The sequence below is a fragment of the Entelurus aequoreus genome, linkage group LG14, assembly GCF_033978785.1.
Source record: "Entelurus aequoreus isolate RoL-2023_Sb linkage group LG14, RoL_Eaeq_v1.1, whole genome shotgun sequence".
Lineage (NCBI taxonomy): Eukaryota > Metazoa > Chordata > Actinopteri > Syngnathiformes > Syngnathidae > Entelurus > Entelurus aequoreus.
Genome location: NC_084744.1, coordinates 39,103,096 through 39,126,515, shown reverse-complemented (window position 1 = coordinate 39,126,515; position 23,420 = coordinate 39,103,096). Strand labels below are relative to the sequence as shown.

Sequence of the window (23,420 nt, the reverse complement as noted above, 5' to 3'; positions counted from 1 at the left end):
CTTTAACTACAGTCATCCTTCAATGTTGTGTTTCTTCTGATTGACTGTTTCTAGCTGTGCGGCAGTTTCTCCTCTTCTCCAGTCAACTGGCTGTGAGAGGGATCCCCTTCAACCTCTCCTCTCAGGAGGACATCATCTTGCCCATCACTGGATCGCCATCCTACTTTGTCGGGGTGGACTTCAGCGCCAAGGATGATGCTATCTTCTTCTCGGACACAGCAAAAGATATTATCTACAAACAGAAAGTAGATGGGACTAGTGAGTATTTTGCCTTTTACTGTAGTTGACCTGTTAATAGTCATTGTTCATCTAGCCAAGATGTAGAAGTACAAAATACAAAAGCAGTGAAGTTGTCACGTTGTGTAAATGGTAAATAAAAAGAGAATACAGTGATTTGCAAATCCTTTTCAACTTATATTCAATTGAATAGACTGCAAAGACAAGATATTTCATGTTCACACTGAGAAACCTTGTTATTTTTTGCAAATATTAGCTCATTTGGAATTTGATGCCTGCAACATGTTTCAAAAAAGCTGGCACAAGTGGCAAAAAAGACTGAGAAAGTTGAGGAATGCTCGTCAGACACTTATGTGGAACATCCCACAGGTGAACAGGCTAATTGGGAACAGGTGGGTGCCATGATTGGGTATAAAAGCAGCTTCCATGAAATGCTCAGTCATTCACAAACAAGGACGGGGCGAGGGTCACCACTTTGTCAACAAATGCCTGAGCAAATTGTTTAAGAACAACATTTCTCAACCAGCTATTGCAAGGAATTTAGGGATTTCACCATCTAAGGTCTGTAATATCATCAAAAGGTTCAGAGAATCTGGAGAAATCACTGCACGTAAGCGGAAAGGCTGTGACCTTCGATCCCTCAGGAACCATTAATGCTGAAAGGTACATACAGGTTTTGGAGCAACATATGTTGCCATCCAAGCAATGTTATCATGGACGCCCCTGCTTATTTCAGCAAGACAATGCCAAGCTACGTGTTACAACAGCGTGGCTTCATAGTAAAAGAGTGCGGGTACTAGACAGGCCTGCCTGTAGTCCAGACATTGAAAATGTGTGGTGCAATATGAAGGCTAAAATATCAGAAGGGAGACTGTTGAACAACTTAAGCTGTACATCAAGCAAGAATGGGAAATAATTCCACTTCAAAAATGTGTCTCCTCAGTTCCCAAACCTTTACTGAGTGTTGTTAAAAGGAAAGGCCATGTAACACAGTGGTAAAAATGCCTTTTTTGCAATGTGTTGCTGCCATTAAAGTATAAGTTCATGATTATTTGCAAAAAATAAGAATAAAGTTTCTCAGTGTGAACTTGAAATATCTTGTCTTTGCAGTCTATTCAATTGAATATAAGTTGAAAAGGATTTGCAAATCATTGTATTCTCTTTTTATTTACCATTTACACAACGTGACAACTTCACTGCTTTTGGCTTTTGTATTTAAAAACATCCACCAAAAAGTGATGCGCCACTGCACTGAGTAGACATGTTGTTTTTGGAGCGGCTCTTGTTCTTCTCTTCTGGTCCACTTGAGGAAAATGCATGCTGACAGTCTGTTTATTTAAATACCATCTCTGAGTTTAGGAGAGTTCTAACTGCTTTGATCTGCACAGGCAGGGAGGTGTTGGCAGCAAACAGAGTGGATGGTGTCGAGGACCTGGCTTACGACTGGATTTCTACAAATCTCTACTGGACTGACCCGCGATACAGGAGCATATCCGTTATGAAGGTTGCAGATAAATCCAGGCGGGCTATCATACAGAACCTCAACAACCCAAGGGCCATCGTGGTGCATCCTCTTGTTGGGTACATCAACATAGGACCTGATGATTAGTTCTGAATACACATTTACACCTGGTCTCATCTCATTGTAAACAGTGTATACAACTAGTTGCAGCTAATATAGAGCGTAAGAGCCTCAATGAGTATTTTAGGGAAAATAGTTCAATTAAACAGTGATTAATCTGCTTGCTATAACTTTAGTCTTTTTCTAACAAATACACATGCATTACTTAAAAAAAAGATTTGGGCACTACATGCGGTCCAGACTTGATCAATTTTTTGTTAGTTAACACTCAAACGAAACAACGGAATATGAATTGAAGCATTTTTCTAATTGAATTAATGGATTTAATTGTTGTAGTCCTTTATCAACATGAGTGTATGTCGCTCAACAGTGCATGTTTGTTTGTTTACCGAGCTCAAATAAAACTGCTCCTTATTAAATAATTCATATTTAGTCCAGCAATTTGATTTTTTTATGTAGCCTTTAAAAACCAGTGGCTTCACAAACCACAAGGACATCCCCTGATCTGAACCCACAAGCTTTTGTTTCCAATAGCCTCAAAGTCGAATGGCCTCTGCATCCACTGGAAGAGATTAGTGCAGCATGAAGGGCCGCAATGTCGCAGAAAGTTCCTGGAACATTATAATAAAGATGGATTTGCATTGTATTATACTGTATACACTGTTTATTTAACAGTCTAACTGCTAAACACTCATTAAGCAATTCTTGTTGTTTCATTTGCTTTTCCAGGTATATTTTTTGGACCGACTGGTACCGGCCTGCAAAGATTATGAGGGCTTGGGGAGATGGATCACATGCCCTGTCCATCGTAAACACCACCCTCGGCTGGCCTAATGGTCTCGCTATTGACTGGACGTAAGTCGCATTACAGCAAAATCATTTGAGTTTTATGAAGTTTATTTTGACACCTTGCCTTCTGCTTTATCTCTTCCCAGCTCCATGCGTTTGTTTTGGGTCGATGCCTTCTTTGACAAAATTGAGCATAGCAATTTTGATGGACACAACAGGCTTTCTTTGGACCGCATTACTCAGATGTCGCATCCATTTGGCCTCACAATTTTCGAAGGTAATTATATAGCTTAATAACAATAGATCAGCGGTGTCCAAAATGTGGGGGCTACTTTCATACATTTTGTACATTAAAGACACTAAAAGCAGAACAATGTAGGTCAATCAATATATTAGGGTAGGAATATTTTTGTTGCAACTCACGATTCGATCCGATTCAGAGTCTTGGAGTGACGTTTTGATTCAGAATAGATTCTTGATTCACACCGATTCTCACAGTACATTTGGTATAATAAATAAATACAACCTTTTCAAAACAGGTTACAGGTTACAAAACCACGTTTTGGTTGCTAACAGCAAGTAAGCTTGGAGATGGCCTGAAAACATATTAAATAAAAATACATTTATGAATCATTTTAGAACCTGACTAAATTGGAATCGTGATTCTGATGTGAATTAGTGTAATAGCTTATCTACCTCAGTTGAGACACAACACGCATTGCTGCGGTAGTTGTGATCTTTGACCTTAAGATTCAGGAGACGGGAGGCGACATGTAGGTAAGAATCTTCCTAGCAGTCTAGTGCAGGGATGTCAAAGTGGTTTTTATTGAGGGCCACATGGCAGTTATAGCTGCCATCAGAGCGTAACAGCCAATAATGTATGAATATGCCTCTGGATTTCATTATTAATTGTATCAATTGTTTTAAGTACACTGTCAATGTTACAATACAAACTTTACATTTACAAAATTTTACGGTAAAATATTGCGTTTTTTTTAATTTCTTACAACATTTTACGGTAAATATTAAAACAGTACCACTGTTTCATTTTTTGTTTTTTAGGGAAAAAGCTGGCAGCTTAGTTGCCAGAATGTTTGTGTTAAATTGACATTGGTTTTTACAACATGATATTGTTCATGGAAAAACTGTACAAATTATTTTTTTATTCTGGCAATTTAGCTGCCAGTTTTTCTACTGTAAAAACAGATGTATTAGTTTTTCCATTTACAGTAATATACCATTAAAAACAAGATTTTACAGTAAAAATATGGCAGCTCAGTCGACAGAATTTTAACGCAAAAAAAAAAAAGGTAGCTTTTTTCAATTTACAGTAATATGCTGTAAAGAACACCATACATGGGTAGTTTGCTGTAAAATCATAAGTCAAGCAGATATTTAAGAATTTATTTTTATTTAGACAAAAACATGTTTGGAAAGTATGATAATATACCGTATTATTTGTTGCAATAATGGATACTGTTAAAGTTGAAAAGGTATGCAATTTCAAGCAGTACATATATTTTTTCTGTCAAAATGAAAAAAATCCATGACATTTAATGAGAAAATATGAAGTACTTTATTGACACATATCATTTCAAGGTGTTTGCGGCGGGCCAGATAAAATGATGGCCTTGACTTTGACACCTGTGGTGTAGTGCATGCAAAGCATTGCCGATGGCAGCAATTACAAACGCACATTTTGCAAAGCAACATTCAGCATAAACAGCAGTCAGTCCATCAGCCCTCAACTGGAAGGCGAGTCTGGCATATAAAGGTGCCTGAATAGCAACAACAAACAGGTGTGGTTTGGCTGCCAATCTGGGACAGGTGAGGGAAACAGCGCTCCGGGAGCCCGACAGGAAGTGAAAGGAAAATAAGAGCGCTGACCAAGGAATAAATACAGAAAATAAGGAAGCACAAGAATACAGGCAGACCTGACTGACAAGTAATGACACTTAAGCAAACTTGAAGACTTAGCATGTCTTGCAGGAAAGGTTCCTCATGACAGGAGACACAAATCAACAACCATATACAGAAAGATCCACAGGTGGTCGGACATTTTGGTTGCCAGGTCTAATTTTTTGAGGGTAATTGGTTCTTCTCCATTTTTTCTTAGTTTTTGTGTGTAATGTTCTAATCGAGGACATTTTTATTTTCTAATAAATGCACTTTGGAAACCCCTGATATAGGTAATCAAAATGAATATTTCTCATCAATGACTTTTTCATGTATGACTTCTCAAGGTTATGCCTATTTCACTGACTGGCGCCTGGGTGGAATTGTCCGTGTCCGCAAGACTGACGGTGGCGAGATGGTGGTGATCCGACGAGGAATTACTCATATCATGCACGTCAAATCTTTCAACTCCAACTCTCAAATTGGTCAGTAGCTTTTATCACCAGCGCATTTATAGCACTTCTGCCCCTTACCTCTCTCCATTCCTACTCATGTCAGGTTCTAACCAATGCAACCGGCCGACAAATCCAAATGGGGACTGTAGCCACTTTTGCTTCCCAGCCCCTGACTTTCACAGGGTATGTGGATGTCCGTATGGCATGAAGCTGTCCCCCGACCGGCAGACGTGTGTGGAGGACCCCTCAAGTGAGCCGCCAACACTGCAATGCGGCGCTAACTCCTTCTCCTGTGGCAATGGCAAATGTGTCCCAAACAGCTATCGATGTGACGGTGTTGACGACTGCCATGACAACAGCGATGAGACCAATTGTGGCATCAACAGTAATGTTTTTTTTAAATTCCGGACCAACAGTTTTCATACATTGTCTGTATAATATTTATTTTTGTCCCCCCAGACAGCACTTGTTCCCCTTCTGCATTCACCTGTGCTAATCAGCGTTGTGTGCCAGCCACGTGGCGATGTGACAGCCACAACGACTGTCTGGACAACAGCGATGAGTCCAGCTGCCCAACACATGCACCCAGAACCTGCTCGGCCAATCAGTTTACCTGCGCCAACCACCGCTGTGTCCCACTTACCTGGCGCTGTGACACGGATAACGACTGTGGGGATGGTTCAGATGAAGCCGACTGCTGTAAGTTCAACAGCAAACCTTAACACTGGCACACGCAGTACATGTTTGGACACACCTTCTCATTCAATGCATTGTTTTCTTTATTTTCATGACTATTTACATTGTAGATTGTCACATCAAAACTAAGAATGAACACATGTGGAGTTATGTACTTAACAAAAAAAGGTGAAATAACTGAAAACATGTTTTATATTCTAGTTTCCTCAAAATAGCCACCCTTTGCTCTGATTAGGCAAAGGGGCCAACAAGTGCTAAACACCTCTGGGGACTCCAAGACTGTTGGAAAACCATTGCAGGTGACTACCTCTTGAAGCTCATGGAGAGAATGCCAAGAGTGTGCAAAGCAGTAATCAGAGCAAAGGGTGGCTATTTTGAAGAAACTAGAATATAAAACATGTTTTCAGTTATTTCACCTTTTTTTGTTAAGTACATCAAATCAAATCAAATTAAGCTTTATTTATAAAGCGCTCTTCATACATAAAAAATGCAAGGCAAAGTGCTTTACAAAGTTAAAAACAATAGCCCGGTGACCCCTATCCCCCATTATCACATACGTACGCACGGACACAGATACCAAACACAAACGAACACACACACACACACAACATACGCACATTTGCAACTATACGGACTGATGATTGCATGGCTGAGTACAGAGGAGACGTGTGAGTAAACACTATCACATCTGCACCAGGAGGTCATCAGACCATGGCCACCAGGACGCTGACACAAAAGCTTACCCACAAGCATGGCCGATAACCCCTGAGGTAGATGGCTCATCTGAGGAATGTTGGAAAATAAAAATAATAAGACTTGTAAAATAGTAAGAACCATGAGTAGAGATAAATAATAAAATTTATTTTATTTTTAAGACATCCATCCATCCATCCACTTTCTACCGCTTGTCCCGTTCGGGGTCGCGGGGGGTGCTGGAGCCTATCTAAGCTACAATCGGGCGGAAGGCGGGGTACACCCTGGACAAGTCCCCACCTCATCGCAGGGCCAACACAGATAGACAGACAACATTCACACTCATATTCACACACTAGAGCCAATTTAGTTTTGCCAATCAACCTATCCCCAGGTGCATGTCTTTGGAAGTGGGAGGAAGCCGGAGTACCCGGAGGGAACCCACGCAGTCACAGGGAGAACATGCAAACTCCACACAGAAAGATCCCGAGCCTGGGATTGAACCCAAGACTACTCAGGACCGAAGATTAATATAAATATATATATATATATATATATATATACACTAGTACTACCGTTCAAAAGTTTGGGGTCACATTGAAATGTCCTTATTTTTGAAGGAAAAGCACTGTACTTTTCAATGAAGATAACTTTAAACTAGTCTTAACTTTAAAGAAATACACTCTATACATTGCTAATGTGGTAAATGACTATTCTAGCTGCAAATGTCTGCTTTTTGGTGCAATATCTACATAGGTGTATAGAGGCTCATTTCCAGCAACTATCACTCCAGTGTTCTAATGGTACAATGTGTTTGCTCATTGGCTCAGAAAGCTAATTGATGATTAGAAAACCCTTGTGCAATCATGTTCACACATCTGAAAACAGTTTAGCTCGTTACAGAAGCTACAAAACTGACCTTCCTTTGAGCAGATTGAGTTTCTGGAGCATCACATTTGTGGGGTCAATTAAACGCTCAAAATGGCCAGAAAAAGATAACTTTCATCTGAAACTCGACAGTCTATTCTTGTTCTTAGAAATGAAGGCTATTCCACAAAATTGTTTGGGTGACCCCAAACTTTTGAACGGTACTGTATATATATATATATATATATATATATATATATATATATATATATATATATATATATATATATATATATATATATATATATATACATATATATATACATATATATATACAGTAAATAAATATAACTAAATAAAATATTTCATAACTAATAGGATAAAAAGTAAAATACAAATGACTTCAATAAAATAATATTAGGTAAAAGCCAAATTAAAAAGGTGGGTCTTCAGCCTGCTCTTGAAAACATGACCGTTCTCCGCAGAACATAACTCCACATGTGTTCATTCATAGTTTTGATGTGACAATCTACAATGTAAATAGTCATGAAAATAAAGAAAACACATTGAATGAGGAGAAGGTGTGTCCAAACTTTTGGCCTGTACTGTAGATTAATACACCACCCTCGCAATTATAAAAAGTTCCTGCAAATAATCATATTTAATCTATTGATGTTCTTTAAACTTAAAACAAGTATTCCTCCATCTTAAACAAGAGCTCCATTGACACTGGGATTAAAGTTCATATATTTTTTTCTTTCTAAGCACTCTATAGTTGTTTTTGTTTTTATTGGCCCACAGTTTATCCCAAAACACGTTTTGAAGGACAACTAGGACCACACACAAAGTAAAAACAGAATATTAATCAGAAAACATGGCAGAAATGTTGGCTTTGTTTGTTTAACTTGTCTTGAAAAACTCAATATACAAATGAATTTTAGATTTATTCAAATCAACGTGACAGAAATTGACATAAAGACGACAAAAAAGAAATTACTGCCAAAATTCCAAACTTTTGACAAACAGGGAACTTACTATAAAAAAAAAAGCAGGTAGTTGCTCACACTTCCTAATACTTTCTGTAAGAAATTACATGAACCAACTTGAAAAATGTCTCAACTATAACCTTAGCGGAGAAACCCAGAAAACAAAAGAACAAAAAGGTGTAATGTAAGGAAAAAAGTTCAAAAGTTCTACCACAAAGCTGACATACAGGCAGTTTTGTATTTCAATACAATTGCACATTGCATTGGTTTTAGCCTGTTTTGTGAATTGAATATTTAAAAACAATATTTGTAGTCCCAGGTCTAGACAGTAAATTGTCCTCCAGCCATTAGAATGTGGCCAAAATGTGTCCACAGATCTGAGTTCGACATGCCTTCCAGACCAGTTTCAGTGTCCAGACCAACGCTGCATCGCACCCAACTATATCTGCGATGGCGATAGAGACTGTGTGGATGGGGCAGATGAGCAAGGATGCAGTAAGTAACATTGTGGTCTTACACATCCTACCAAGACAAAAACGCTTTAAGATGAATTGTGTCTTTTCTGACTTATACATTTTGTTACAATGTTGGATACTCATGTTAAACAATTCCAAAGTGTTGAATCATAAGGTTCAAGCCATTGGGCGTGAGCTTCCGCACAGTTTTGGATGCCTCCAGAGTATTTCTTTAAATCAGTGACCTCACAGATTGACGGCTGTACTTATGTGGGCATTCTTGGACTTACTGTATTGTGTGCCACTCTGCTGAGCTCACATAACTAAAGGGGCGGCATGGCGTAGTGGGTAGAGCGCCCGTGTCAGAAACCTGAGGGTTGCAGGTTCGCTCCCCGCCTCTTACCATGCCGTTGTGTCCTTGGGCAGGACACTTCACCCTTGCCCCCTTGACATTCTCAATTCCTTGGATATCTTTTTATACCCCTTTCCTGTTTTATGCAGTTCAATTACCTTTTCTCGCAGATCCTTTGACAATTCTTTTGCCTTCCCCATTACTCAGAATCCAGAAACAACTGTGCAGCACTAGATGAAAGATGCAATGGTCTGTCAGAAGCCCAGAAACTCACTGACCTTTTATACACACACATTAATTACAAACAAACATGTCACAGGTGAGGATTGGAGCCTTGATTAGCCATTCAAACCTGTTTGTGTCAACGTTTGTGCATGTAATCAGATCAAAGTCACTGGGGTATGTAAACTTTTGATCAGGGTCATTTGGGTACTTTATTTTGTCATTTTGATTGAAAAAGAGTAGACACAGTTGTTTGCCAATAAATAGCTTCACACAACCATTAAGCATGAGTGGAAGAAAGGTTTTTGTGTTATCATTCATGGATGGATGGATGGATTCTCTGAAGAATGGCCAAGAAATCATAAATTCTCCCAGGGTATGTAAACTTATGAGCACGACTGTAAGTACTGGTAGATAATAACTGTGACTGTGGATCAAAATACATGCAAAACTTACACCAAAAGCATATGGCTAGACCGCAAAGAAGTACTTTAATTGCAGAATATAATCATCATAGGTCCCCTTTATATTTCGGCCCCTCTATAAACAATGATGCTTTCCTCCCTGTGATCATTAAAACATTCAAATGTGATCCAAATACCTAAAGTCTCTGCAAGATGCCACAAGCATTTGCTTTGTTTAATGAATGCTTTCCGACGTTTGCACAACAATATGTCAGTATATATAGAACACAAAGAAATGAGATTTACCCTGCTCAACTGGATTTTACAGTCTACGACTGCACTGCAAGCCAGTTCAAGTGCACCCGAGGTCACCAGTGCATCAACTCCTTCTACCGCTGTGATGGTGTCTTTGACTGCACCGATCGCTCGGATGAGCAAGGCTGTCGTAAGTAGTGAAGCAATCCTTACACTTCTGTAGGTATGCTCGATGCCTGATGAATTCAAATACAAGAGCTTTATGAAAATTATTCCTATTGGGACACTTTTTGAGTGTAGTTCCACTGCAAATAGGGGGCTACATTGCCTTAGGCTAAATGACCACCTTATAACTTTGCATAAACCAATTATCTTTGTAAAGGATTTCTGATACATTCCATCTCTTGTATTAGATCACATTAGATTGTGCAAGAGTACTATGGTTACTGGGGTTCAATTCCCACCTTCTACCTTCCTAGTCACGTCCGTTGTGTCCTTGGGCAAGACACTTCACCCTTTGCCTCTGATGGCTGCTGGTTAGCGCCTTGAATGGCAGCTCCCGCCATCAGTGTGTGAATGTGTGTGTGAATGGGTAAATGTAGAAATACTGTCAAAGCGCTTTGAGTACCTTGAAGGTAGAAAAGCGCTATACAAGTATAACCCATTTATCATTTATTTATTTATCATTACATGCTGTCATTTGAATGGTATTTGTGCATATTTCTCAGCAACAAGGCCTCCAGGCATGTGCCATCACGAGAGCGAGTTCCAGTGCCAGTCGGACGGCAGCTGTGTGCCGTCCACCTGGGAGTGTGACGGACATGCTGACTGCCAGGACGGCAGTGACGAGCACCAAGCCTGCCCACCTCGTACGTGCCCCACCACACTCTACCGTTGTGACAATGGCAATTGTGTGCTGCTCAGCTGGCTGTGCGATGGCGACAACGACTGCAGGGACATGAGCGATGAGCGAAACTGTCCCACGCCGCCTTTTCGATGCCGGGGCTGGCAGTGGCAGTGTCCTGGATATAGTCTGTGCATCAACCTCACCAGCGTGTGTGATAACACTCCTGACTGTCCCAATGGTGCAGACGAGTCTCCACTTTGCAGTAAGACTTCCTTCACTTCCATTGTGTTGTTTATCTGTCTTTGCGTTGCATTCAAATCATGCATGTGTGTGATTTGACTTTTTGTTAACCTGAAAATGATTTGTGATTTTCATTTTTTTGCTTTTCTCACAACTTTCAGATGAGCCTTTGCCAGGTAGGAACAAGTCTATAACTTGGTAGAAATGCTGCAGACTATGATTTGACAGATTTAACATTTTAACAAATTTTTCTAAATGCTCTTCTCCACCCCCAAAAAGTAACACATTGTTATTTGGGCATGCTTTATTTAGCTATTGCCTAAAATGAAAACACTACACGCTATGAAAAAAACAAATGAATGAATAAATGAATCTGCTCATTCGGTGGTTAGCCTAATGTTTAGCATGCACAGTCAGGCATATTTATGTAGAGTTTGCATGCTCTACCTTTATTGGTGGGAGATTACTCCGGGTACTCTGGCTTCTTCCCACATTCCAAAAAAGTGCAAGTTAGCTTAATTAAATCGTCTAAAATGGTCAATACTGCGAGTGTCAATGGTTGTTGGTCTATGGGTGCAGTTGGCTGGTGACCAGTCTAGGATGTACGCCACATGGGCGTACATCCATTACCCTAATGGTAATAAGCGCTATAGAAAATGAATATTTGGGTTTTCCTTTTTGGGGCACATAACCTCATTAAACCTGACCATCCAAACACAGTCCCCACAAGTAGAATATAACCTAAAACCACTTCATCACTCCATCTAGTTGTCTTTTTAACCCTTCATCAATCTGGGACAATGTAATTTTTCCATCGTTTCAGAACTCATTTTTATGTTCCTTTGCACGTCTGATGCAACCATCACTCTAGAACAGTGTAAAATCTAGAATTATTAGACCACATAACCATTTTTCCATTACTACAGTCCTAACTTTATATTCCTTAGCCAGTCTTAAGCATCCATTACTCTGGAACATCATTACAGTAGATCACATAACCTTTATTCCATTGCTTCATAATCCAATGTGTATATCCTTTGGACTTCTAACTCTGAAACAATGTTACATTTTGACTCATTAGACCATGTGACAATTTTTCCTCCACAAGCTTTCTGATTTCTTAGCACATCTGATGCAACCATAAATCTAGAAGAGTCTAAAATATTCAGTCGATACACTTTTCCGCCCCAAACCGTTCATAAAACATCAATGAGTTTAGCAACCATTTTATTTTAGTAGTTTCACCCAACTCTGCAGACCAATGACAATGTAAGCACAGGATATGCCTTCATGGTAGAAATGACATTGTATTAATTAAGATGAAATAATGTGTCATCTTCTGAAACATACAGTACATTAACACTGCATTTAAATAAGCACCGGTAGGTAAGAACCTACCGGTGCTTATTTAAATGCAATGAGCAGTAACTTTTTTGGCCTTTCTTTGTTTTAAATGTAGAATACCTTTTTAACAAAATACCTTAACTGGTATTGATCATACGTGTCTTTATTCTGGAGTGCATGTACTGTGAATTATACTGTTGTCTGGTTTTGATTGGCTTGTTGTAATTTTTCCTTCTCAGATCAGGAGAGCTGCTCAGACAACAATGCTGGCTGCACCCACGGTTGTATCCAAGGGCCCTTTGGTGCCCAGTGCACTTGCCCCGTTGGCTATCAACTGAGTAATGACTCTAAAACTTGTGAGGATGTTGACGAATGTCACCCTCCTGGGTTATGTAGCCAGCATTGTGTTAACGAGAGAGGCTCTTTCCGCTGTCACTGCCAAGATGGTTACACTCTGGAAGTGGACCAGCGGACCTGCAAGGCCTCAGGTGATGAAGCATATACCTAATGTTACTACCCTTTTTTCTAAAGCCTAGGGTTTGCAAGACTGAGCTATAATTAAATAGGCACTTTTCCCCTTTGTCTCCTTTTGCTGCTCGGATTCCTTTAGATAAGATAAATAACATATACGTCAACCACTGTGGTAATTAAGACAAACAGAGGACCTTTTATGGGGAGCGTGCCTCCTTCACACAGATAACCTGTTGAAAGGAATCACAGTACAATAGTTCTCATTATTTGTGCAAAACTGAATTCCCCAAGGATGACCATTTGAGAAGGGTCTATTTACCAGCCCTGTCAGAGGGTTAAGTTGACAAGCACAAGCCAACAAGTGCTTCCATCAGCATGAGAATAGACATGAGAAGGTATTCCATGTTTGTTAACAGATTCTCGTCAAGCCTTCTTGTTGGTAGCCAGTCGGAATCAGATCGTGCAAGATGACATCAGCACTCAGCCCAACGTGGTGCATCCGCTGGTCCGAGATGGACGCAACATCGTGGCCCTTGACTTCGACTCTGTCACAGACCGCGTGTACTGGTCTGACACCAGCCAGGACAGGATCTGGAGCGCTTACAAAAATGGCAGCGATCGAACTGTGGTGAGTTTGACACAGTAAAAAAAAAAGGAATTCACTTGCAATCAAGTTGACTTCAAGTGAAGACATTTGTTGACAGGTCTTTGACAGTGGGGTGACAGTGACAGAGAGCCTTGCACTGGACTGGGTGGGCCGGAACCTCTACTGGAGTGACTATGTTCTGGAGACAATTGAGGTTTCCAGCCTTGATAATACTCACCGGAGCGTGTTGGTCAGCGAGAATGTCACAAACCCTCGAGGCCTGGTGCTGGACCCAAGAGACAGGTCAGCGCATTAGTACATGGTATTATCTCTGTCTGTCATTATCCCATTGGTGCTAAACATTTTGTCTTGCAGTACACACCTGATGTTTTGGACTGATTGGGGGAGGAACCCCCGCATTGAGAGAGCAAGCATGGATGGAAAACTGAGAACCATTATCTTAAGCAACAAACTGTACTGGCCCAATGGTCTTACCATAGATTATCCCAACAAATTATTGTACTTTGCTGATGCCTATTTGGATTTCATTGACTACTGCGATTATAATGGAGAGAACAGGAAACAAGTTCTGGCAAGTGACCTGGTGAGTGTATGACACAAAAAGAAATACCCGACATACGGTATTTCACAAAAGTGAGTACACACCTCACATTTCTACAACCATTTTATAATATAGAAATATAACTTGTGTCTAACTTTGAGTTGTTAGTGTACAGCCTGTACAGCAGTATACATTTAATCTCCTTTGAAAATACTTACACAGGCACTATTGTTTAAAAAGCTGACAACCACCTCAGAGTGAACATGTACGCGGGCTCCATCTAGTGGTATGCCAAAAAAAAAAATCACTTGATTAAAGTACAGTGTTTTATTTTCCCATATTGCTATTGTTCAAACTCTGTGTTATGTTACAGTGGCCAAAAGTAATACATATACTTGCTAAATAAAACCTTTGTTTTCATTGAATACTTGGGTAGGGCTGGACAAGTAATCAAATTTTGGTTTCGATTTCGATTATGAAAATATAATAATATAATAATAGAAAAACATTTTTTAATATGACACGATTCCTGAGCTGGTGACGGTGAGACAGATGAGGAGCGAATGAGTGAAAAAAGACCACGTCTACTAGAAAATTGAGATCTCAACATGGTTGTTACTTTTTATGTGACACAGCGCTAGTACGCTAATCAATAATCACCGAACTCAACAACAAAAAACTGAGGCCGTATGATTTCCACGTTTACGTAACCGCGGACAGAGTCACATATATGGCCAATAAAGTGAAACCCGCTGTTAAACGCAGAATATCAGGGACATTGCCATAAATGTAAGTGAAATAATGTTATTGTGAGGAGAAGGAAAATAATGTGTCTGGTAGCGCTAATTCATCCCCGACACACTCAGTCGCCCTGCCCTAAATGAACAATGTCAATGCGAAACCTTGAAACAGCGACTAAACTATTAAGCTAAAGCTATCAAGAACAATCCATACACCCACATCACATCTCATCTGCTTGTGTTGTTGTGAACGACATCATCCATGTAACATTAATGTGCAAACAGAACAGCGGTCGCATTTTGGGAGGCGCTCTCTTTTTTTCACAGCCTGAAGTGAGTCGCCTCTTTACTTGTCAAGCTAAGAACAACGGCACAGCACATGTTCCCCCTTCACAATAATAGCGCGGTAAGCCACATCCGGTCTGACAAAATAACTAACAAAATTAAGGATTTTTAAAAAGTACCTCACACAAGCATAATGTACTTAAAGGCCTACTGAAACCCATTACTACCGACCACGCAGTCTGATAGTTTATATATCCATGATGAAATCTTAACATTGCAACACATGCCAATACGGCCGGGTTAACTTATAAAGTGCAATTTTAAATTTCCCGCTAAACTTCCGGTTGAAAAACTCCTTTGGATATGAAGTATGCGCGTGACGTCACGACGGCAACGGAAGTATTCGTACCCAATGTGTCACCATACAAACTGCTCTGTTTTCATCGAACAATTCCACAGTATTCTGGACATCTGTGTTGGTGAATCTTTTGCAATTTGTTTAATGAACAATGGAGATTGCAAAGAAGAAAGTTGTAGGTGGGATCGGTGTATTAGCGGCTGGCTGTAGCAACACAACAAGGAGTACTTACTTGGATAGCAGACGCCTAGCCGATGCTAGCCGCCAACCGCACGGATGATCGGGTGAAGTCCTTCGTCGCGCCGTCGATCGCTGGAACGCAGGTGAGCACGGGTGTTGAGGAGCAGATGAGGGCTGGCTGGCGTAGGTGGAGCGCTAATGTTTTTATCATACCTCTGTGAGGTCCGGTTGCTAAGTTGCTAAGTTAGCTTCAGCGTCGTTAGAAACAGCATTGTTAAGCTTTGCCAGGCTGAGAATTATTAACCGTGTAGTTACATGTCCATGGTTTAATAGTATTGTTGATCTTCTGTCTATCCTTCCAGTCAGGGATTTATTTATTTTGTTTCTATCTGCATTTGAACCAGATGCTATTACATTAGCTCAGTAGCTAAAGAGCTTCGCTGATGTATTGTCGTGGAGATAAAAGTCACTGTGAATGTCCATTTCGCGTTCTCGACTCTCATTTTCAAGAGGATATAGTATCCGAGGTGGTTTAAAATACAAATCCGTGATCCACAATAGAAAAAGGAGAGTGTGTGGAATCCAATGAGACCTTGTACCTAAGTTACGGTCAGAGCGAACAAAGATACACCCTGCGCTGCCTCTCTAGTCCTTCACTCTAACCTTCCTCATCCACGAATATTTCATCCTCGCTCAAATTAATGGGGTAATCGTCGCTTTCTCGATCCGAACCTCTCTCGCTCCATTGTAAACAACGGGGAATTGTGAGGAATCCTACCTCCCGTGACGTCACACTACCTCCGGTATAGGCAAGGCTTTTTTTTATCAGCGACCAAAAGTTGCGAACTTTATCGTCGTTGTTCTATACTAAATCCTTTCAGCAAAAATATGGCAATACCGCGAAATGATCAAGTATGACACATAGAATGGATCTGCTATCCCCGTTTAAATAAAAAAAATTCATTTCAGTAGGCCTTTAAAGCACGTATTGATACAATTACACAATTACTATGCTTTGACCTAAAATGCTGGTCAAAATTGTCCAAAGATGTATAGCACCAAACAATGAGGATTTTTGCATTTAAATAAACATTTTATAAAATTGTATTTGACACAAAAAGCACACACTCTATGATGGTAAAATAAGTGTAAAAGGTGAAAAAACTATTATTGCTATTATTATTATTATTATTAAACTTGTGGTTTATTCATTACTAAATTATATCCGGGTTTTTTTTTCTTTTTTTAAGTTGATGGTACAATAAACACTCGTGTTTTCAAATTCATGAAAAATCCTGTCGTTAATCATGATTACAATATCATTCAAAATCATCATGATTATTATTTTGCCATAATCGTCCAGCTCTTTACTTGGGCCTACTATGTTACTATATTTTAATTTTGGCCATAATGGTGGTACTTGGAGAGCCACGTGTTTTGTGAGCTGGTACTTGCTGAACAAAAGTCTGAGAACCACTGTTATAGGCCGTCCATGTTTCATTGGTACAGTATTGTTCCTGACGATGAGAAAATGGCATAAAAATGGTTGCTGAAATGTTTTGGTTGTGCTGTTATGTGAGTACATTATGGGCCGGATATACTAAGATACAAAAAAACAAGTGCTAAACAGTGTGTGCAAACTATAAAATTGCATACACTATTAGTGGGTGTATTGCAGTTGATTGATTGCGTGCAAAAGTGGTGCTGACCCCCCGTCCCCATTTAATTGAGGATATTGTGTGTATAACTGAAATAAAAACACTAATTTGCTGCACACCCATTGCATCATACGCTCTAAACTGTAGTTTATGTTTTTGCTATTGTGTGATAATTGAGCGCACGCTAGAGATGCGCGGATAGGCAATTATTTCATCCGCAACCGCATCACAAAAGTCGTCATCCACCCGCCATCCACCCGAACCAACATTTTATCAAAACCACAACCGCCCGCCACCCGGGCGGTATTTATCATTATTATAATATTATTGTCATTTCCATTAAGAAAGTGTTGACTATTGTTGCCAGTAGTGCGTTCCTCACACTTGGTGTGCGCAGTTGCAGCAAGCAGAACGAGGCTTTTAAGAAGTTAAAAAAATGTTTTAGAAAGACAAGCCCTATATATTCGTTAGGTAAAAAAAAATGTTCTGAATTTATTTCAATGAATATTAACTTGTTAACGTTATAATGCTCAAATAGGGACGAGGGCGGGGTGCACAGTGAAACAGTGAACAATTTTGCGACAAAGATGAACCTTTATTGATTGATCTGCAGCCATGACAAAATATCAGACAATCTCCAATGCCAACGACAGGCAGGAAAATAAAGATGAACACATAGCCTATGTTGTAGGCATAGGCATAGGCATAGGCTCATACGTTTTTAAGTTGAAATAAAAAAATAAATAAAAAATGTGCCTCATAAGCCTTAGGCTGTCAATCACACGCACAAACTTAAATTATACAATAACATATGTATGTCATGCCTATTTAAACAAAAATAAATAATAATAATAAATTACCTGCAACTTATTGGCCAAGACAAATAGCTGAAGGGGGGAAATCAAACCCATCAGACTGCACTTTATCATCAAACTTGAATTATAATGAAAATAGACAAACAAAGCAGGCTAAATAGCCTTACATTGTAGCCAATCGGAGATGCGCTTTACTTGAAAGCGAGGCCAAATAATTAACACACAGTATTATATCTCGAATAGAAAAAAAACACAATAAACAACGCAATTGCCTTAATTCCTTTGCATTGTAGTGCGCCCAAACAACACGTAACCATCAAAATTATTCAGCTGACCGAACTCAATATAGGTTAGACATGGGCTTATTTGGTATAGCCTAGGTAACATAGACTAATTCGTTTAACATATCCAACCGTATGTCTACTTACTTTTTTTTTTTTAGCACTATGCAGGAATAAAATGGCATCTACAGTGCCAGGATTCAGGCGAGAGCGCCTGGCCTCTAAAATGCGCCCTGCTGCGCTGAAGGAGCGCTCACTTGCGGCACTCAATTGCTGCTGGGACACATAGGATTCTCTTGGCAATGTGTTGTAGTCGTGGGAATGATTGTCCTTGTTTCCCCCAAAAGGAAAGTAGATTTTCCTCTGCTGATCCGTCGAGATGGAAGTTTGTAGAGGAATAATCTACTTCATCAACAAGCACATATCCTCCTCCCATTCTGTGAAGTCAATCCTTTTCTTTTTCGGTGATGCGCCATAAGCTCCAGCTCCAGAATAATTGCCTGTTTCAAAAAGTGCTGCTCGTTTTTCGTATGTGGGTAACAACATTTAACTATGTATATATATTTCCGAATTGGTTCAACCGCCACCCGCCCGAATCTATTTAAAATATATTTCTTTCGTCATGCATCCACCCGACCCGCGGATTATCCGCAGACTCCGCGGTTGTGTCCGCAAACCGCGCATCTCTAGCGCACGCATATCATTTGTACTATCTTTTCTGAGCTATTAGGAAGCACAGAACCTATTTTTAGCACGCTGACAGTACACTCCAGGAGGCGCCAGTGTTGTTGTGGCGTGTTAAGAATGATCTAGACTCAAGAAAATAAAAAATTCATATTAAAAAAAACCGAACATTTAAAAAAAAAAAAAAAACCTTAGCAGAAACCAAAACAAATCAATTCAATTTGTTTGAATGAGCCCCTAAAGTCATCCAGCAGCTATACAATTATAAAACAATATTGCTAAATAGAAAATATGACCGGGGAAAAAATGTTGAAACACACACGTAGGACGGAGTCCGTCATCTGTACTTGGAACACAATTGCCTCCTTTCTCACTGCTATTTGTGCGTAACTGTGCCAGTTTACACAAAGATCTTAAATGTAGGCAATATAGCGGTCACAAAACAGTTTACTGTTTGATAAATCACATTGTGAATGCTAAAGGAATCATGTTCCCAGTATTGTGGGCGTTCTGATATTCAGCATATATTCTGCATATACATGAAGACGTGCTAAAGGGATTGCACCCTCGATTTTGCTCATTTAAAAAACACAATCTTCTGCGCATGAGCTTAAAGATCAGCTTTGTGTGCAAACCTTTTTTTTTAATACACACAAGCCTTTAGTAGATCAGGACTTCAAAATTGAATCAGGGAGTTTGTAAAGTACAATAAGTTGCATCTTAGGTATGTCATAAGATGTTACTGCTGCAAAGGGTGGACATATGAATAGCTATGGATTCCAAATAAGATGTAATATGGGCCAATACCTTTGTGGATTCCAGAGTCTTGCATGTGTAAGACTGTGTTTGTTTTTCTTTTGCTTCTCTCTGTGAAAGGCTCTGCAACATCCCCACGCAATTACCATTTTTGAGGATTTTGTCTATTGGACCGACAGATACATCAACCGCGTGATGCGAGCCCATAAGTGGCACGGGGAGAACCAGACAGTGATGCTGGTCAACCTCCCTCAGCCAATGGGTCTGGTGACTGTACACCCTGCCCGGCAGCCAACAGGTATGGTGGAGCCATTCTACTGCATTATAACGTCTATTAGCAGGACAAATGAGTTTGGCAGTATTTTGTAAGACTCATAACCTGCTTTCTATATTTCTAATTAGGTCTACTTGGTGTCCACTAAAAAGTCATTTTGGATCCACTTGATTTTCTCCTCACATTGATGTGCTATTCATTTGTAGGAACCAATCACTGCTTCCAGAACCCATGCACTCACATCTGCCTGCTCTCAGCTGTTGGACCAATGTTTTACTCTTGTGCATGCCCCTCAGGGTGGATGCTGGCAGTGGACCAAGTGTCCTGCACTAGAAGTATGTTTGCTGTCTCAGTTCAGCTAATTATGTTTGTACATCTAGTTGTTGTCTGGTACTGGTACTAAGCTCCTTCTATGTCAAACTTAAATAGTGTCCCCTTTATACCTACCACTGCTTATTTCACACACAGACCCTCATATTTATTTTATTTTTTTACATTTATTACAGTTTTTGTAATAACAAGGGAGTTGCATTGGTTGGTCACAAGATATTATTGTGTAATAGGATGATAATGCCATTTATCATGATCTGTAGTGATTCACAATATGAGAAACATTACAACTAACTATAGTTCTAATACAGGCCTCGGCAATTATTTTGACTGTCTGGGGGCCGGTATATCAATCTATCTACCTATGTGTACATATATATATATATATATATATATATATATATATATATATATATATATATATATATATATATATATATATATATATATATATATATATACCGTATTTTTCTATACATTGCTAATGTGGTAAATGACTATTCTAGCTGCAAATGTCTGGTTTTTGGTGCAATATCTACATAGGTGTATAGAGGCCCATTTCCAGCAACTATCACTCCAGTGTTCTAATGGTACAATGTGTTTGCTCATTGGCTCAGAAGGCTAATTGATGATTAGAAAACCCTTGTGCAATCATGTTCACACATCTGAAAACAGTTTAGCTCGTTACAGAAGCTACAAAACTGACCTTCCTTTGAGCAGATTGAGTTTCTGGAGCATCACATTTGTGGGGTCAATTAAACGCTCAAAATGGCAAGAAAAAGAGAACTTTCGTCTGAAACTCGATAGTCTATTCTTGTTCTTAGAAATGAAGGCTATTCCACAAAATTGTTTGGGTGACCCCAAACTTTTGAACATCTCTTGCTCCATTGAAAAAAGTGTATGGAATTCTATAGATGTGCTTTTCAAAGTCTTAAGAAGACAAGGAGCCTGTTGTTAAGAGCCTAAGGAGTGTATACCGTTTAGCTCATCTCAGGTTTCAGCACATGAAAGCCAACAGAGTCTCCCCACAGGCCAATGATGATACAATAATGAAATTGCGCCTCAACCAATCAATGATTCTAATCTCTGGTGACAAAGCAAATCAGATCCTGGAGCAAACTTTCACTCATCAGTAGAAGATGACACTCATATTTTGTTTGGATTATACAATATGATTGCAATATGATGCAATATCCTTTCTACTTGTAGTTGAGGACCCTTTCTTGGTGGTGGTGAGAGACAGCATCATATATGGCATTTCCTTGAATCCAGAAGACAGAAGCAACAGCGCCATGGTGCCTTTGGCTGGGCTTCAGAACGGCTACGACGTTGACTTCGATGACACTGAACAGACCATTTACTGGGTTGAACACCCAGTAAGTCAGTTTTTACAATACAATTGGAAAAGAGCCTTAGTAATATATTGTGCTGTTTTAGTCAAAGTACACCAAGAAGCTACTCTGTACTGTTTTTAAACCTGGACACTTTATTGATGTTCAAAGCAAAATCCAGAGTATAAGATTTTGGTCAAATACTGAATGTATACTACTCCATGTACAGGTACCTCGGTTTTTGTTAGTAAATTCTCCCAAACAGTCAAACCAAAACCGAAGCAAATCTGTCCCATGGTGAGGGGCAAGTATCTTCGTACTTTGCCACAAGTTTTTTCTTGAATTCAATAGTTTTTCTCACATTTTTTATCAAAATGCTTTCACTACAACTCTCTTCAGCCCCATGGTGCGTCCAAAAAAAAGCAGGGACTGAGCCCTGCAAGACATTTTTTGTTTAGGTGCTTGATTCCAAGGAATGATACATAGGGCAGATCAATCAATCAATCAATGTTTATTTATATAGCCCTAAATCACAAGTGTCTCAAAGGGCTGTACAAGCCACAACGACATCCTCGGTACAGAGCCAACATACGGGCAAGGAAAACTCACCCCAGTGTTGGACTAGTTTGTTTTGGTCAATGTGTGGCGATAGAATAATCAAGATGGCATACAAAAACTGGGTAAAAACCATTGTGGCCAACCATTGGGGACGGCGTGGCGCAGTTGGGAGAGAGGCTTTTCCAGCAACCTGAGGGTTCCTGGTTCAATCCCCACCTTCTACCAACCTCGTCACATCCGTTGTGTCCTTGAGCAAGACACTTCATCCTTGCTCCGGATGGGTCGTGGTTAGGGCCTTGCATGGCAGCTCCCGCCATCAGTGTGTGAATGTGTGTGTGAATGGGTGAATGTGGAAATAGTGTCAAAGCGCTTTGAGTACCTTGAAGGTAGAAAAGCGCTATACAAGTATAACCCATTTACCATTGTACCTTATCGTATAATACTCTACTGAGAACTGGTTCTAATATTTTGCCCTCTCATTTTTTAAATGATATTTCTCTTGACAGTGTCAATCAGATCAGTGTGTTTTTGTCCTAACAGGGTGAGATCCACAGAGTAAAGTCAGACGGTACCAATAGGACTGAGTTTGCCCCTGCAGCCGTCCTGGGCTCTCCTGTAGGCTTGGCACTGGACTGGATTACAGAAAACCTGTACTACACCACCCCGACAACACAATCGATTGAGGTAAGACTGCGAAATTGTGGTATTTATTTAATTGATATTATTGAATAAAATAGTGGCAAAACACATTGAAACAATAATGGGATCTTTTTGTGCTTGGGCAGGTTTTGAGGGTTACAGGGGAGGTACAGTACCGCAAAACTCTCATCACAAACAATGGCTCTCCAAATGGAGCTGGTAGTCCTGTTGGCATTGCTGTGGACCCAGCCCGTGGGTAAGCGCTGTAATGCACCCAGCCTAACCTAAATCATGGTAACCCAGAAAGTAAACACCATCATAACTGCTAAAACACGGCGAAGGGGTAGGGTAAGCTCCGCTTCTTCCGACTTCTTTTCGGTCATGATGATTTGTACAAATATAAGCATGTCCGCATTAAACCGAATCCAGTGGCGGGCCTTGCGTTTCCCACCTAGGCCTTCAGTGATGTCCGACTTCAATGATTACCTCTCAAAATACCATCATTGATGTCACCACATGACCATTGCTGGAGAAATACTATACAGAAACACATTTACGCACTACTGGCCATTGTACAAAACGGGTTATTTTC

At 39.9% G+C, this 23,420-nt stretch overlaps 1 protein-coding gene across 1 annotated transcript in view; it reads left to right on the top strand.

Moving 5' to 3' along the window:
* The window catches only part of lrp2a (low density lipoprotein receptor-related protein 2a), a 139,042-nt gene that overhangs the window by 36,759 nt on the left and 78,863 nt on the right, over positions 1-23,420 (top strand). The window contains exons 16-35 of the mRNA XM_062069846.1: positions 55-258; positions 1,626-1,818; positions 2,549-2,674; positions 2,755-2,885; positions 4,852-4,989; positions 5,063-5,344; positions 5,419-5,658; positions 8,577-8,696; positions 9,963-10,079; positions 10,618-10,998; positions 11,138-11,152; positions 12,560-12,808; positions 13,208-13,419; positions 13,496-13,680; positions 13,753-13,981; positions 19,817-19,994; positions 20,177-20,305; positions 21,510-21,676; positions 22,730-22,873; positions 22,975-23,084. Coding sequence (XP_061925830.1) covers positions 55-258; positions 1,626-1,818; positions 2,549-2,674; positions 2,755-2,885; positions 4,852-4,989; positions 5,063-5,344; positions 5,419-5,658; positions 8,577-8,696; positions 9,963-10,079; positions 10,618-10,998; positions 11,138-11,152; positions 12,560-12,808; positions 13,208-13,419; positions 13,496-13,680; positions 13,753-13,981; positions 19,817-19,994; positions 20,177-20,305; positions 21,510-21,676; positions 22,730-22,873; positions 22,975-23,084 — 3,550 coding nt within the window. The remainder of the gene's footprint in view (positions 1-54; positions 259-1,625; positions 1,819-2,548; positions 2,675-2,754; positions 2,886-4,851; positions 4,990-5,062; positions 5,345-5,418; positions 5,659-8,576; positions 8,697-9,962; positions 10,080-10,617; positions 10,999-11,137; positions 11,153-12,559; positions 12,809-13,207; positions 13,420-13,495; positions 13,681-13,752; positions 13,982-19,816; positions 19,995-20,176; positions 20,306-21,509; positions 21,677-22,729; positions 22,874-22,974; positions 23,085-23,420) is intronic.